The sequence below is a fragment of the Heterocephalus glaber genome, unplaced genomic scaffold (assembly GCF_053883595.1).
Source record: "Heterocephalus glaber isolate CG9 unplaced genomic scaffold, H.glaber_assembly_v1.0 deba00001594, whole genome shotgun sequence".
NCBI classification, from domain to species: Eukaryota; Metazoa; Chordata; class Mammalia; order Rodentia; family Bathyergidae; genus Heterocephalus; species Heterocephalus glaber.
Genome location: NW_028258369.1, coordinates 20,264,745 through 20,280,624, shown reverse-complemented (window position 1 = coordinate 20,280,624; position 15,880 = coordinate 20,264,745). Strand labels below are relative to the sequence as shown.

At 40.0% G+C, this 15,880-nt stretch overlaps 1 protein-coding gene across 4 annotated transcripts in view; it reads right to left on the bottom strand.

Moving 5' to 3' along the window:
* Mid1 (midline 1) overlaps positions 1 to 15,880 on the bottom strand; it is a 372,860-nt gene that overhangs the window by 11,772 nt on the left and 345,208 nt on the right. For all 4 annotated transcript variants that reach the window (XM_013067893.3, XM_013067894.3, XM_004871029.4 and 1 more), the window contains exons 6-8: positions 14,795 to 14,922; positions 9,673 to 9,816; positions 2,098 to 2,259 (exon numbers count right to left, since the gene is read on the bottom strand). In XM_013067893.3, coding sequence (XP_012923347.1) covers positions 2,098 to 2,259; positions 9,673 to 9,816; positions 14,795 to 14,922 — 434 coding nt within the window. The remainder of the gene's footprint in view (positions 1 to 2,097; positions 2,260 to 9,672; positions 9,817 to 14,794; positions 14,923 to 15,880) is intronic.

The window sequence follows — 15,880 nt, the reverse complement described above, 5'->3', positions numbered from 1 at the left end:
AATTCATTAGAACATGTGTACAGGGCATGACCCTATTCTGGCCACTGTTCCCTGGTTGGACAATTCTTGCCATAATCTTCTGGCACTTGGCCCACCTGTCAGTCTCCCTTCCTTGTAATCCATGCACCACACCGTAGTGCAAAGGTGTCATTTGATGGGAACCCCTATCCTGCCTCTTTAAACTCTTTGCCCTGTTTCCCACCAACCATTGCTCCTCAAAGAAACTCCCTACAATGACCCATGAGGGTTTCACAATCTGCTTCTTCTTTACAGCTTTCTCGCTCATCTTCCCAAGCCAAGCCTCTTTTACCAAATTTATCAATTTTCTGCTCCACCAACATTATCCCCTTGTCTCCGGCCTTTGCACAAGCTGTTCCCTCTGTATGGAACACTGCCTCCTCTTCACATCTCCTAATCACACCCCACCTTGCAAAGGCCCCAAGGCTGAGTGAGCAGGGGCACCCCTGTAAATCCAGCACCCTCCTAGTTACTCCAGTCTCAGACATCACAAACTGAATGGTGAAGAAAGATGAACATGCTACATTTCCCAATCATCTATGAACCCCTGAGAAATGCACATGCTAAGAAATTGGAGGTCTTCCTAGTATCCACAACATTTTGCACAGCATCTCAAATACACTAGGTGCTCAAGCATATTTTTGAGGGACCTAATACACATTTAAATAAAAACCTGCTGATATGAGTGTGCTTGGGCACTGTGCCATGTGCCATCATGTTATATTTCCTTATTTACTAAGAATTGTTTTTGAGCTTGTCTTTGGACAGCTTATAAATGACACTAAGATGTTCCTATTTTAAAAGTTAAAGAAAAAAGAAAGAAAAGTTAAAGAACATTAAATGCAATTAAATTAAATGCAAATGCAGACTAGATCCTGAAACAGGAAAAGAACCGTAGTGACAACCCTGGTAAAATTCAAATAAAGTCTAGGGTTTAGGTAAGAGTAATGTAACAATGTTAATTTCTTCCAGGTAGTTGTGGGAAAAGTGTCAAAGTTATATAAAATAACATTAACATTACAGTTGCTGGGTATACAGAACTCTCTGTAATGTCTACAGATTTTCTGTGAATCTGTAGTTGTTCCAAAATAAAAAGTTTACTTTAAAATATGAAAAAAAACTAGTCACACAGCCACATGGGTACCAAGTGGTTGAGCCTCAGTCTTTCAATCTTGAAGGTAGTGCTTTCATTATGTCCCTCTAATACTCAGCACATGTTTTCCAGTACACTGAGCAATCAAGGATATGCTTGAGGGTTCCTCTTGAAAAGCACTTAATTGTTCCTGTTTACTGGCTGGTAACTCCACAACACGGCACCATATTAACACACTCTGATTTGCTTTTTCCTGGGAGGTCTTATGCGAAGAAATACTGTGTTACATACCATAACGTTTCTAGATCAAAAAGTTGTAAAGGAAGAAGAGAGGATAAAGCAAAACACATGTAGGCAGAAACAGTACCAGGAAGATGATAGTACTGTGAGACACAAGTATAAGCCAGATAATGTTTTGTAATGGGGGCTGTTCTGTGTATTATGGGATGCCTCCCATCATTTCTGGCCTACTAGATGCCAATAGCACTCTCTCGAGTTGTGACAACCCAAAATATCTCTAGACATTGCTAAATGTCCCCTGGGCACGAGTAGGAAGATAAAGGGCAGAACAGTTCCTGAGCCAGACAGCTACATGGAGTCAAATAAAAACTTTCTGAGGAGTTATTAATTTGCTTTTATCTACAGATGAAAAATACCATCCCCAATTTACAGGGCCCCTACTCTATGTCCGGTTTTATACAGACATATTCTGTTTCTCACAAGAACTCCCCCAGGATTATTTTCTTTAAAAATGAGAAGACTGAAGTGCAGAGAGATTAATGCTCTCATGGTCTTGAAGGCAGAGTGACATATTTGGAACCTAGAGGTAGTTGATGAGAATCCCACTACTCCACACTGGCTCTTCCCTTGTTCTTTTGAGGCTGTTAACAGCGCCCAAGACAGAGAAAAGAAAAAAAAGGGGGATGGAGTCAGCTGAAAGGCCAGCAAATGTGAGATGACAGCTCTGCAGAGTTCATGGGACTTACTGTTTGTCTTCAACTTCCCAGGCTCACTGCTGCGGCTGCCCGCCTGGTTGATGGCCTTGACCATGAAGATGTACTTGGTACCGCTCTGCAGACCATGCACTGTGTAGTGATTCTGCTTAATATTGGGCACGATCATCCAACTGTCAGCCGAGTTACACAGACCTGCAAAGACAACAAGACAAGTGCAAACATGGGCAACGTTTGCATAATTTTAGGTTATTTGAACGGTAAGAGTTAACAAGCATGGTGCTTTGTTGCCACTTTTTCCTCAGCCAATAACTGAATGTTTGGTGTCCTATCTACTGCTGGAGGATGATCTGTATTATATGTTCCTATTGTGTGCTTGAGATGGACAAGCCACTTAAAATTGTTATATTGCAAACTCTGGCCCATGCTAATAGAAACAGTCAAGGTGGTTCTGTCTGGGATCTTAAGCACTGCACACGTGTGTGACATGTTATTAGGTGTGGGGGGATAATGAAAGCACTCTATCTTCTCCCCCATTTTCATAAGACCGATCAATTAAATTTTAGATAGCATCGATTCTGAGACTCACAGCTGGTTAGGGTACCTGAGTCATATGCTAGAAGTCAACTTCACTAACATAGATATGGTAGATTGCACTTTTGCCCCTAATTCTTTACTCAGACCTTTATTTAGGCCAAAGGACTGTGATTACTCCCTCTAGGGAAGCGGGATATATTTCCTTGTCACATGGCTTTGGATTTGGTCACATGCCTTGTTTTGGCCAATATGATTAGGCCAAAATAACAATGTTCCAGTTGTGATAGCAAGCATTACAGGGCCTGGAAGGCTTGTGTTGACTACTTGCATCTCTGCCATTGCTATGGGGACAACATTTCTTGGATAGTCTGTCTATTCTAACAGGAGACACCAGGCCAAGGCTGGAGCAAACCCACCAGAGATCATACAACCCCAACCAACCTCCAATGGCAGGAGGCTAAGAAAATGATCATCAGGGTAGGTTGCGATCCTATGTTAGTGTATATTCAGGAGACATTCATGAGAGAGCCCTGGAGAAGCAGCAGCTATAGGCAGCTTAGGGTCCAGAGGAGATCTTGGGAAAGCACCCGCAGGGAGTTTTGGATCATCTGAATCCCTGGGATGGCTGGTTCCAGAGTGGAGTATAGTGCTGCTCTTGCTGCATTCTGTAGGATATGGCTGAAGAGCAGACCAAGGATTTATGATGCTTGGAAGAACATATAGGAAAAAGGAAGCCCATTTTGTTTTGCATCTGGCTGATGCTGGAAACATCTTTTTGGTATCAGGGCCAACTCTCCCTCTCCTCTCTCCACCCATCAATCTCCACTCGATAGACCTTTTTTCCAGCCTCCTGGTTACTGGGCTGTCATGAAGTTTCTTTTCTCTGTTGAATTTCCTTCACCATTCCCTGAGAGAGGGCTGGACCCCTCACTTTCTGAGGGGCCCCAAACTAACCTCCTCTCTCCTTCCTTTGTGGTTGATTTGCAAGTCAAAGGGTTAGTTCCTTTGATCTTGATGCAATTCATACCTTACCAGACGCTCCAGAAGCAGTCCCTTAATCCTTTTTGTGGTCTCACCCATTTGACAATCTAATAAAACCTTTCTGTAAAAAGAAATTCACAAATGCATATACACACTGAACCGCAAATGTTTTCATAGCAATGCAAGGTAGTCACAGGCTTTCTGAAGTCTGTCTTTGAATCACACTAAATATTCCTGGTATTCTCATAGATGAGAAGAGCTTTTATGGTATTTTGTCACCTGTCAAAATTCACCTCATATGATTTATATATTGAATACACTATATTTTCAGGTATATTTCAGGGAATTTTTATATATGCTACTTCTTTTTCATTTCTACCTGTGAATACTTTCACCAATGGACTGCCAGATTTGAAGAAGCAAGCATAAAGCAAGAGAATAATTTGAAACTCGCAGAAGAGTGTGTGTGTGTGTGTGCATGCATGTTTGGAGATCTAGTAAAGCAAGCAGGGCACCACCCACTCTGCCTTCCTCAGTTTCCCCTAGCTCTTAGCCAATTGACAATTTAAAAAAAATCTCCTAGTGGTATAAGGAGCCACAGCAGGTTTTGAACAAATATATCTCCCCATTTTCAGTAGAGCTTTATTGTTAGACTGATATTCAATACAGTGTCTGCAAAGGATATTCCTCCAGATGATAAAATAGATGGACAAGTAACATGCAAAGAAGGCCTTTGACATGGAGACTTTGTGAAAAGCTATCATCTATAGAATCTTGGCAAATTGCACAACTGACCCTTAACACATGACATAAAATACTGGCTTTTCTTTTAAAATGCAATGATGGGTTAGTGCAGTGTGTATTTTTAGGGATAATAACTGTGAACATCTATATGCTGCCACTGTGGAAAACACAAAGCTAAGGCCTTTGCTTTCGATCTCAACCATATGAAGGTAAAATGTTGCCCCTTCTTATAGATGAGCAAACAGATTGAGAGGGGATCAATTTGCTAAAGACTACTGAGCTGGTGAGGTTCAAAGTTGAGATTCAAATTTAGGTTTCTCTCAGTAGCTATCAGTGGAAACAAAGTGAAAATGTTTTCATTTCAGTAAACTTTTTATGGAAATTTGCTCCCTCCTTATTGCAAACTGATCCTATACGCATTAGGACTTCACCATCCTGGTTTAAAGGGCATAAAGAGTTGAACAACCAAGGCTGGGGATTTAGCTCAGTGGCTCTGCCGCCTGCCTCATATGCTCAAGGACCCAGATTCAATCCCTGGTGGAAAAAAGAAGAGTTGAACAACCCTATGAGACTGTCCTGGTTGGATAAATACTAACAGCTTCATGGGTTTCCAGCCATTTTGGAAAATGGGCCATTATGGCATTAAATAAGGCAGGTCTATAGTCTTTGTTAATCTATTTGCATTTATTTTCTTATGGTTATTGCTTTCCAGGAGCAAAATTTATTCACTGGAATTACCCAACATAAAGTTCTGTATGCTCAGTAGTTTTGCTCTTGTTGATATTCTTTAGGCATGGCCTTTTGGAGTCATCCACTTTATTTCTTCATGATGGTTTGGTATTATTTTTCACAGCAGTAGCATGGAAGTCAAGCCAGACCTAGTTTAGCAACTGCAAACCCCTAACTTTCATGGGATAAATATCTTTCTTTCATTTGGGGAATGAAGTGAAGGACTGATACCAAGTAGGGTTCTACAGTGGATTGCCTTCTGGCCCCAATTCCTCACTGCTCACTGTATTGGTGCTGTTTGCTGTGTGAACACAGAGGCCCTCTCATTCTCACTCTAAACTCACTCATGAGACAGAGGCTTAAAACACACATATGCAGTGGGTTCTGCCCTTACCCCTGCACCTCTGCAATCCTTAGGAGGACAGATGGAAATGAGAGACATGGGCAGCAATTGAGCTAGCCCAGTTAGCAGTCTGCCATGAGTCAAAGCCTAGATCAGTAGAACCTTCCAGTTGACCACCAGCTGACTCCAGGTACATGAGCAAAAAGTGCTTGCTGTTATATTGTACTTAGGTCCTGTGGCTGTTGGCTATTCCTTAAAATCCAAGTGATAAAAGGCCTGTCTTTTCAGGATGAGGTGATATGGTTCCCCAATGCCCATGATAATCCGACTCAAGAAATTTCAGGAGAAGCAATTGTTTTTCACTTGCGGGACAAAATGTCTGACATCTACAACTTAGAAGCAAAGAGGTTTATTAAGCTCGTGGTCTCAAAGGAGTCAGTCCATGGTTGGCTGGCTCTAAAGCAGAAAGACAGTGGTGCAAGAGCATGGTGGAGCAGAGCTGCTCACTTCATGGTGGCCAAGAAGCAGAGTAGAGGAACAGCAGAGAGAGGAAAGAGCCAAGGACTAGATATAGACCTCAAAATCATGCCCCCATGACCCACCCAGACATACCTAAGAGCATGCTTTATTAATCCCCTAGGCAGCTCCAAAGCCAATGAAGTTTACAATTAAGCTTAACCATCACAACAACTATCTCTGGCCCCCAGGATTCATACTCACTGGTATTCATGACTTTGTGTGACCCTTTCTTCTTGAGAGTAGGCAACAGCTATGACCTATTGCAAACCAATCAGAATATGGCAAGAGACAAAAGTCTATCACCTTGATAACTCCTGTGAGTATATTACATTATATGGCAATGGTGAAGGGAGTTTGCAGATACTATAAAGATCATTAATCATTTGACTTTGAGTTAATCAAAAAGGAGGTTATTCCAGGTTGGTCTGACCCAATCAAGTGTGTCCTCTACTGGTGAATTGGGGCTAAAAGAATTGAAGTAGCAGACTGTCTCCTTTGCCGGCTTTGAAGAAGCAGGCTGCCATAAATTCTACAACCATACTAAAATAAATACTGGCAACAAACCGAGGAAACTAGGAAGTGGGTTCTTCCTTAGTTGAGTTTTGAGATGAAAACATGACTCAGCCAACACCTTGATTTCAGCCTTGTGAAACCCTAAGAGGATATAGCTCAACTGCACCAGAGCTCTGACCCACGGAAACTGAAATAATAAATGGTACTGTTTGAAGCCACTAGGCTTTGGGAAAATTATTTCACAGCAATAGAAAATTGGTATCACTTTTCCCAAATCAAGCAAAAATAATTTGAAAGAAACTTAATATTCCTCACATGGGGCAAGAACCACCCATTTGGCATAAGATGACTCAAAATGTTTTCTTTTTTGGGTTGTACTGGCACTCATCAATAGTCTGTGTGCTTTCACCATCTTGTGACTCTCATCTTCTTTACGTTTGATATAACCTCTGGTTTAGTTTACCCAATATACTAGCAATATTCACCATATGATATTGAGGAAGTAATTCCTTCAGTGAAGACAAAAAGACATGAATTGTTCTTCCTTCTTCTTGTTGTGATTTCCCTCCCATACTGTAGTGTATACTCGTGTGTAGGTCAGTATGTTATGGTCTCTGTATTAGTTGTTAGGTCTCAGATTTATTATGTAATCATGTAGATGTTATATGTATACTTTGCTTTAAATCAAGTTCCTCATGTTAAATTTATGGTATATGTGTCCAAGATCAGTGAAATATAAACCTATATAGCTGGGAAAATGCATTTAAAAATCATATGTCACCCTTCTGAAGGGCAATGTGGCAATGTCAACCAAAATTAAAGTGCAAATAATCTTTTCCTGGCAATTTTACCTCAAGAGGTTATACTACAGATATGATTCCCTGTGTGTGAAAGGACAAATACTCAAGGGTGTTCACTTAGGCAAGGAATAAGGGCTAAGGATTGGAAAGAGGCAAAATATTCATCAATACAACAAACTTGGTATAAATAAATAAGGGTGCATATTTATAGTAGGATACTAATGCTGCCTCAAGAGGAAATGAGACATTCTTTATATGTACTGAAATAGAATGATCCGTCAGACATGATATTGAGTAAAAAAATAAATAAATAAAACAAGATGAAGAACAGCATGTAGTATGGCATGCACAAAAAAAGATTTTAGAGAATTAGTATTTCTACATGATTTGTTGCAGGGCATATGCAACTGGAGATGAGGAATCCTGGAAGGACAGTGAAATGGGATGTCGAAACATTGCCACAGGACTTGCCTCAAAGAGCACTTTAAGTATTTGAGGACAGCAGTGATATTCCAGGGGAAATGGACCAGCAGCACAGAAGGCATTTCCTTTCCATCTTCACTCTGAGTGCTATTTACAAGTCCTGGCTATTTTCGTCTCAGTGAATTACTACAAATGTTCTAGTTGCTGTCCCTGCTGCTAGTTTTGCTCTGTTCCACCCTATTCGCCACTGTGCTTCTGAGTCACCTGCTAATTGTACAGTCGAGCACACCACTGCCCTGCACAACTACTAGGTTCATAGGGTAAAAGCCAGTTGTTGTGTGGCCTGGGTGACCCTCTGTGACGGTCTCTTGCATCCAAATTAAAATTAAATGACTAATGACACATGCTTTTTGGAGCCAGACTGATATGGGTTTGCGTTCTGGCTCTACTTACTTCTCTCTCTTGGTTTTTCTCTGTCTCTCTTTCCTCACTGAACTCCCCATTCAGGCTGAATCTGTTAAGATCTCCCAGCATGTCCTGCCACTTTATGTCTCCACAGGCTTGCTGCTAAAGATACAGATGTTTGTGAGACCTCTAATTTGCTGCTAGGGAGCCACTCCCTTTCGAGACAATTTAAGCATAATTTTCCCCAAGACCTTCTTGCTCCACCAGTCACTTCTGTCCTCTTTCTATTTGTTATCTACTCGACAGCTGGCCAAAGCTGTTTTTGATGTGAAATTTCACAACATTCCTCCCTTCCATTCAAAATTGCACACTCTTGGAAACTGTAAGATTTTAATTAGAACTTCTAAGAAGGTAGACCAATTAGGGAGAGGAAGGTGAGATGGTCAGAGAGAGGAAGCTGAGAAAAATGGCTACATGGGAGGTTGGAGGAATCATTAGTTGGTATCAGTCATTTACACTTTAGCCAATTAGAAATTGGTGTCTTTGTGCATCATTCTTTTAATTAATCATAAATCAAAGTTCTGTTTTAAGCATCACCTATGCAGAACTACTTGTGCCACCAAAGAACAGTGTAATAAAGAGAGAAAAGGTTTATATAATAAAAGCACATTAAGTTGATATGAATTTCTTCAAAACATCTCTTTATTGAAAAGTGACTGCTATTCTGTTCTAGTCTAGTCTACTTTGACATATCCTATTTCCCTCACTAAAGAAGTTAGAGATTTGTTTTCCTGAAAAGCCATTTCTTCTGCCCCTTTGCTTTTTGCTCCACTGAATTGGAGTAACTGTGGGGTGGAGAGGAGTATTTCCTCCTCATCTCTCGGCCAGCTACTGCTATTGGAGATCACCAAATTGTCCCCGATGCTAAACATTAAACAGTCCTCAGTGAGAGACGGGCTCTCAGAGAGAGCTACAAATTCTTCCCACGTGGGGCCAGCTACTAACATTTGAAGTGAATGAGACCAGGTATGTGGCATTCTTTGGTGATTCATTTTACTAAATCCCTTCTTTTTTCTGAAAATTGTAAAATAACAGTCAGAAAAGTGCATGAAACTAAAATAGTGTAATGACTAAAGCACGTAACTGCTACCCAGAAATTGCTATTATCCCACGAATGCCTAAATATTTCTTCCTAGTGGTGCCATTCTCTGCCCCATTCAAGAAGTAACCATCACCCTGATTGATATTTATAATCTTAACAGATAGGAGTACATTTTAAAGCAAAATAGTTTATTTTGATCTTTAAATTATGAATTGATAAATCAATTCACACTGTATATGTTCTTTTGTTTTCTGCTTCTTTCCTTTAACAATTTATTTGTGAGATTCATCCATGCGGTTTAAAAGAGGCCCCTAATTTCATCAGTATTCAGCCAACTGTTTTATTAGCACAGTACAAGTGCTATCATTTTCTTGGTCAGCAAAGACAAAGCCATTAAATATTACTTCTTTTTTCTTCCTTGTCTTCCCTTGATGTTTAATCTGAAAAATGCAATCTATCTGAAAATAGCTACAGAATTAAGTAGAGAAGTAAGTAGGCCATGAGATACTCACTAACAACATTGGCTTGTCCAGTGAATATGGTGTACTGGAGCTCGTAGGAGACCACACTGAATTCATCATCCGAGGTCCAGTGGACAGTAATTGTGTCATACGAAGCCGTGCAGAGCTCTTCTCTAATTGTGGGGGGGTTGGGAGCTGTGGGGGTAAAGAATGCTCATCAGTTGAGGAGCACACACCACTGGACACTTTCTGAGAAGATATTTGACTGTTGAAGCGAGGCTTTCTAAATAGGCCCATCAGGCCTACTGTCCTAGAGATGGTAACCTTAAATCAGAAAATTTTAGATGACTGGTTATTGATTTTATTTCTAACAAGGAGTATGGCCAGAGCCAGCCAATATAAAATTCTATCAGTTTTTTAAAATGTGAATGTGTTTAAGAGATTAAGCAAACAATACTCTCTTGTGCAGGAGGGAGAATGTGAGAAAGGTGAAAATGATCAAAGTTTGTCATGTCCATGTACACAACTGCCAAATGAAACCCAGCAATCTATATAACCAATATGTACTAATAAAAAAGATATGGAAAAAGGAAACAAGATGAACTTTTGTAGTTTCATTCACTTCAGAGTACTGGCAAACTTTTTCAGCAAAGGGATGGATAGTAAATATTTTAGCCAACTATTTTTATTAGCACAATACAAGTGCTATCACTTTGCAGGTCAGATAGCTGCTGTTGCAACTACTCAACTCTGCCATCATGGCTTTAAAGTACCTGTAGATGATTTGTACACACATGAATATAATCCAGGTTCCAAGACAACTTTATTCAACAGAGGGCTGAATTTAGCCTGTGACTCAAATTGCCAATCCTTAATCTACATGGTACTAGATATTTTTATGTGAAGGTATCCAATCAGAAAAATACTGATATTTATTACCCCATAGCAAATCAAATAAGCATTTGAAAATGTTCTTTCATTGGAGATTTTGATACCTGTTAAGAACTTATTAGTGCAGTCCTATTTTCTTCTTATTTCTCAGTTTATAGGTGATATTTTAAATAAGACCATGATTTACAATCAATAATATCTAAGAAATACACTTTTCTTCCCTAAGGAAAATGTGATTCCTTGGCATTTGATTAACTTGATCACTTTTTATTTCTTTAATGCATTCTGGGGAAGACAATCCTAAATTGTACCAAAACAATAATTTTTTTAATGACTTCCACTGGATTGATTTCAGTAACTTGTTTTATGAGGAGAACATGTGAATAAGAGAGAAGCCTAGGCAATGAATGTTTTGTACTGACAATAATATTTTAGAGCAGGGGTTGGTAAACTATGGCTGTGAGCCAAATTTGGCTTGCTGCCTGTTTTTGTAAATAAAGTTTTATTGGAACACAGCCAGGCTCATTCAGTCATGTATTGTCTGTGGCTGCTTTAGCACAACAGCCAAGTTGAGTAGTTGCAACCATATGGCCTGCAAAGCCTAACACATCTAACATCTGGCCCTTTACTGTCAAAGTTTGCCGACCTTGGGTCTAGAGAACTGATCCAGAGCTTTGCTTTCCATTCTTCTGTACACCAGAACCTAACTTCAAAGGTAGAAACATGTATGCATTCCACAGATGCAGGGCAACCTTTACTTACACTATTGCAGGGTTCTTTTTGGCTCTAAATTCTGATTGGAATCAATGAATCCTAAAGAAACCCAAAGAGGAGGACAAGTTTATGGAAATGGTAAATTTAAAACTCTGTTTTAGTAGTCTTCACTTTGCTGTCTGAAAATGTATCCAGGGTACCATGAGAACCAGTCTGGCGTATTAAGTCAACAAGCTCAGTTTTGCCAAGCGGCTGTTGAATTCCACAAACATTGGTGAGTACCCACAATAGGGAAGGGTCTGCAGTAAGTTGTGCATTGAAAAAGAAGGCCCTATGCAACCCGTAAAGCATTCTTTCATAAATATGTATTTGTACATCTGTCTGCTGAAGTATACACATGCAAAATTTAGGATCATATGGTGTGACTTAGACGTGCATGAATTAGTGACACCAATCAGGAGATGCATTCCATGGAGGCCCAGCTGCATGGTAAAATGTTTTTATTATTGTCTGTGTGGTCCCTGTTGGTTTGGGACCATCCCTGCATGGATCAGTGAGAAAATACTTCTTCTTTCATATCTTAAATAGTGCCTTGAATTATTTCTCCATCGACCATTGTAGAAAGATTTTGTCCTTTCTGAATTGCAATTATATGATTAACTATAAAGAAAACATGAGTTTAAAATAGGCAAGTAGCTGTGAGACACATGGCAGTAGCCGTAATCAGGAAGGTAATGTCACCTCTATGGGTTATTAACTTGACATACCACTTAGAGTCATGTCATAGGGGGAAAAAAACCTTGTTTTCACAGCCCGACAGGCTAACTCTGTTTTGATTGTAAACCCAATGGGTTTGTCCTGAAAAGTCAATACCTAATTTACTGTAAATGAGAACAGCAGCATGCTGCCAATTTCAATACTCACGGTATCAGTACCAGAACTGTTATTTTCTTGCCTTCATCACAAGCACTGCACAAGGAATGGTGGGCTAATACTCCACAAACATTCCATTTCCTGCTTATAAATGTCTGATAAACTATTTGGACTTGGCAGTGTCGACCATGCATCATTTGTTATGGCCAGGATTGATGTTATGGCTAGAAAGAGCCTGAATTTGTATCTGGGGTTGACAGCTCAGAAGGCATAATAGCAGGTACCACATATGGCCTTTAGTTTGGGATAAAGAGCCATTGGCATGATATATGGCATAGTCATTGCACATTACTTACATAGTGAGCAATATCACCAGTGCGCACTGCTTTCATAATTTCCCCATTAATGAATGCTCTTACATTCCTATAGAAATTAAAATGTTCATATATTTTTGGAATACTATTAAGAATTATAGGAAAGTGAGAAGACACATTCTTGTCAAAGAGACATTGATTTTGGGAAGCTTGCCCATGTGCCCGGGCAAATACTTAATTTTCTAGTCTTCTCTGACCTTGGGAAGGACATCACCACATGGGCCTGACCCAGGAGACATAAATGGAAGCTCTCTGGTTGGGGTTTTTGAGAAAGATTTTGTTTTTCTGATAAACAGATTCACTATTTGCCTTTTGCCCCCTGTCTTTTGCCTAGAATTTGAGCATAATGCTTGGAGATAATCATATAGCAAAAATACAAGATAATAAAGATGGCAGAGCAAGAAAAGAGAAAGAGCCTTGTGTCTGAGGTCATCTTCAAACCACTGTCCAGCCCTGGACAGCATGCCTCTGTTCTGTTTCTGTGACAGAAACACTCCTCATTGAGTCACTGTCAGTTGGAGTTTCTGTTGCTTGCAACCAAACTCATTCCCAAATGATGTAAGAAAAGTGGGGAAATTTTAAACAGAATACCATCATGAAAAGCAGCTCAGAGAAAGTCTAGAAGCACTGTCCAATGCATAGTTATGACCTACATGTGGCTGTTTAAATTTTCATTAAATTTAATTAATGTTAAATAAAAGTAAAGATTCACTAGCCACATTTCAAATTTTCAATTGCCCCATATGCCTAATGGTTGATATACTGGGTAGTGCAGATATACAACATTTCTATCATTGAAAAAGGTTCTATTTGATGGTGTCAGTTTAACTATCAGAGCCAGGTATGGTGGTGCATGCATGTAATCTCAGCATGTGGAAGGCTGAGGCAGAAGGATTGCCAGGAGTGCGAGGTCAGCCCGGGCTATATAATAAGTTCAAGGTCAGCCTGAACTACATAGTGAGAACTTGTCTCAAAATAAAACAAAAAATAAACAAATAAATCTCAGAATTAAATGTGCAAAAAGGAAGGCACTATATTCATAAATATTTGAGACCAAGTTTAAGTCCTTACTTTAAATGCTTTTTGAATCAATTTCTTTCTTTCTTAATAGGAGCTGTATGTTTGAAAAAAACCCTGCATAAAATAAGAAGTTTGTGGAATGGCTTGCCATCTTGGCAAATATAGGAAGGCTAAAAGCAGCACCTCGTGTTTTCACGAGGGAAAAATTCTTTTCTTCTGGGTGTACTGCCCTTTGAAGATAGAACTCCTTGCGTTCTATCCACAGACTGTAAAAACAAACGCCATGCAATGCTCCCATTGCCTGCTCCACTTTTCCTGACCACTCACCCACAAACATGCATACACGGGATGGGAGTCGAGAGGCTGACACCACACTCAGCTAGAGACCCTGCTTCAGGGAGGCCCTGTGTTCTCAGTACAGTGCACATCTGGCTTCCCTGTGTACACTGTGCTTTCCTGAGTCACTGTCCTGGTGGCTTTGACTAACACAAATAAGGCTGTCTCCACAGTCCCTGTTCTTTTCACCAGCCAGTGTTCTCAGTTTCTGCTTTAGAGGCTGACAGCAAAGAAACGTTTAGATGTGTTGTTAGGAATAGGAGTAGACTGGGTTTTGTTCTTTTCTTTCTTTCTTTTTTCTTTCATTTGGTGCTTTCTAGGGTTGACCAAAACAGGGAAGGGCAATCAAAAGCAAAGGACCAAAATATGGCACCAGAAATCCCAATGTCATTTTTGTGACATTTGCCAAGATGAAATTCTGTCTTTGGAGTCTGTATAGACCTGAGCCAAAGCCTAATTTTCCCACTCCCTTGCTGTCTGACCCTCAGCAAGATGGCTGGCTTCTACCATTCCCTAAATCACTATTTAGTATTGTGAAGATTAAAATAAGATTGAAAATACAAAAGGGGGGACAAGGTGGATACCCAGTTAGTTAGCTGCCAATTTTTTCTGCTATTGTACTGTGAGAGTCAGATGCCTTATTAACTTGAAATGAAAAACACACCCAAAACCTTACGCATCTCTTTGATAGCCAGCAGGACTATTTTATTTAGCACCCCACATTGAGAGGAAGGGAAATGGTAATAAGCATCCTTTTAATGACTGTGACTCTCTTTTTTTCTCCTGTCCCAAGTTTAGTCTTGGTTAAAACCAAAGAGCGTACAGAAATTGTTTATGGGAATTTTAGAGAGCGTTCCTAAACCAAAAGTACGCACCTCTGGGTTTTACAAAATACACTGATCTGGCGGCAAAGTGTTTGTGTCACTGAAAGTACACAATATTAAAGAGAACATAAAAGACAATACCTGTAAGGTAATCCAGACATTCTAGCAATTTCTTCTCCCGGGAAAAATCTAAGGCAAAGGTGTCAAATGTGTCGTTGAGGTTGATTTCAGGAATTAGGACCTGGGAGGATGCAGTTGCCATGGAGACTCTAATTGAAACAAAACAACTTTTTAGAGATGTCAAGATAGCTTTCACCATCATTGTGTGGGAATAAAAAAACATAAAAGGAAAAGGAATATCATTTTTTAAAAAGTGTTGCTGTTTTTACACACAAGCCTTAAGGAGAAGCTGGGGATGGCAGAACTCAGTAATACAAAGCAAGTGAATACAAGCGTAGAAGAAGCAGGGGAACTGGGAAAAGCAACAGAATAGCTTCCCCTTTCCTTTTTACTGTCGGAAAAAGAATTCCCTGTGGAGACAAAAGAATATTCATATTTCATGCTGCTGTGTATTTAACAGCCTGGCCCCGTCACATCTAACCCCAGCAAGAAGCACATAGCTGCAGGCATTTCTTCACACATCTGTCTGGAAAACTGTTTGTTCCTGCAGACTCGCCCCTGCTCCACTTCAAAGGGGAGTCTCCCCAAATTTCCAACTGCATAAAAGGCAAAGTGAAGATTAAAAAAGAATGTTTCCAGATATTGGATTAGTTTAATCAATTACTAGCCTCCCTCTAAAATAAACATTAAGAAAAGAGTTTTTTGCCTGGCTCGTTTTCATTCTCCTTGTTTTCATTTTTTTGCACCATATTCCCAGCAGATGCCACGGAAAATATTCATGAGCTTTCTCCCAGATTTCCCCAGTGGCTCCACTGAGTCCTCTGTGTCTCAGGCTTTCTGGTTAGGGCTCTCGTGTATAAACGAGAAGGCAAGACTTTGGAAGAGACCAGTTTCCTTCTAGGTGCTCTCAAGTTGATTCGGAAAGTTATGAACAGGAGAACATTTTGACTGATTCAAAGATGCAAATGATTCTCTTAAAACCAAGAAAATCATGGCTGGAAGTACACTACTTCCGAGCATGCCAGACCACTTGTAATCTTGTTGAGTTTGGTATTTTGCTAAGTTCCACAAATTTTAGGGCACTGGGAAGTTTTGTACAAAGAAACC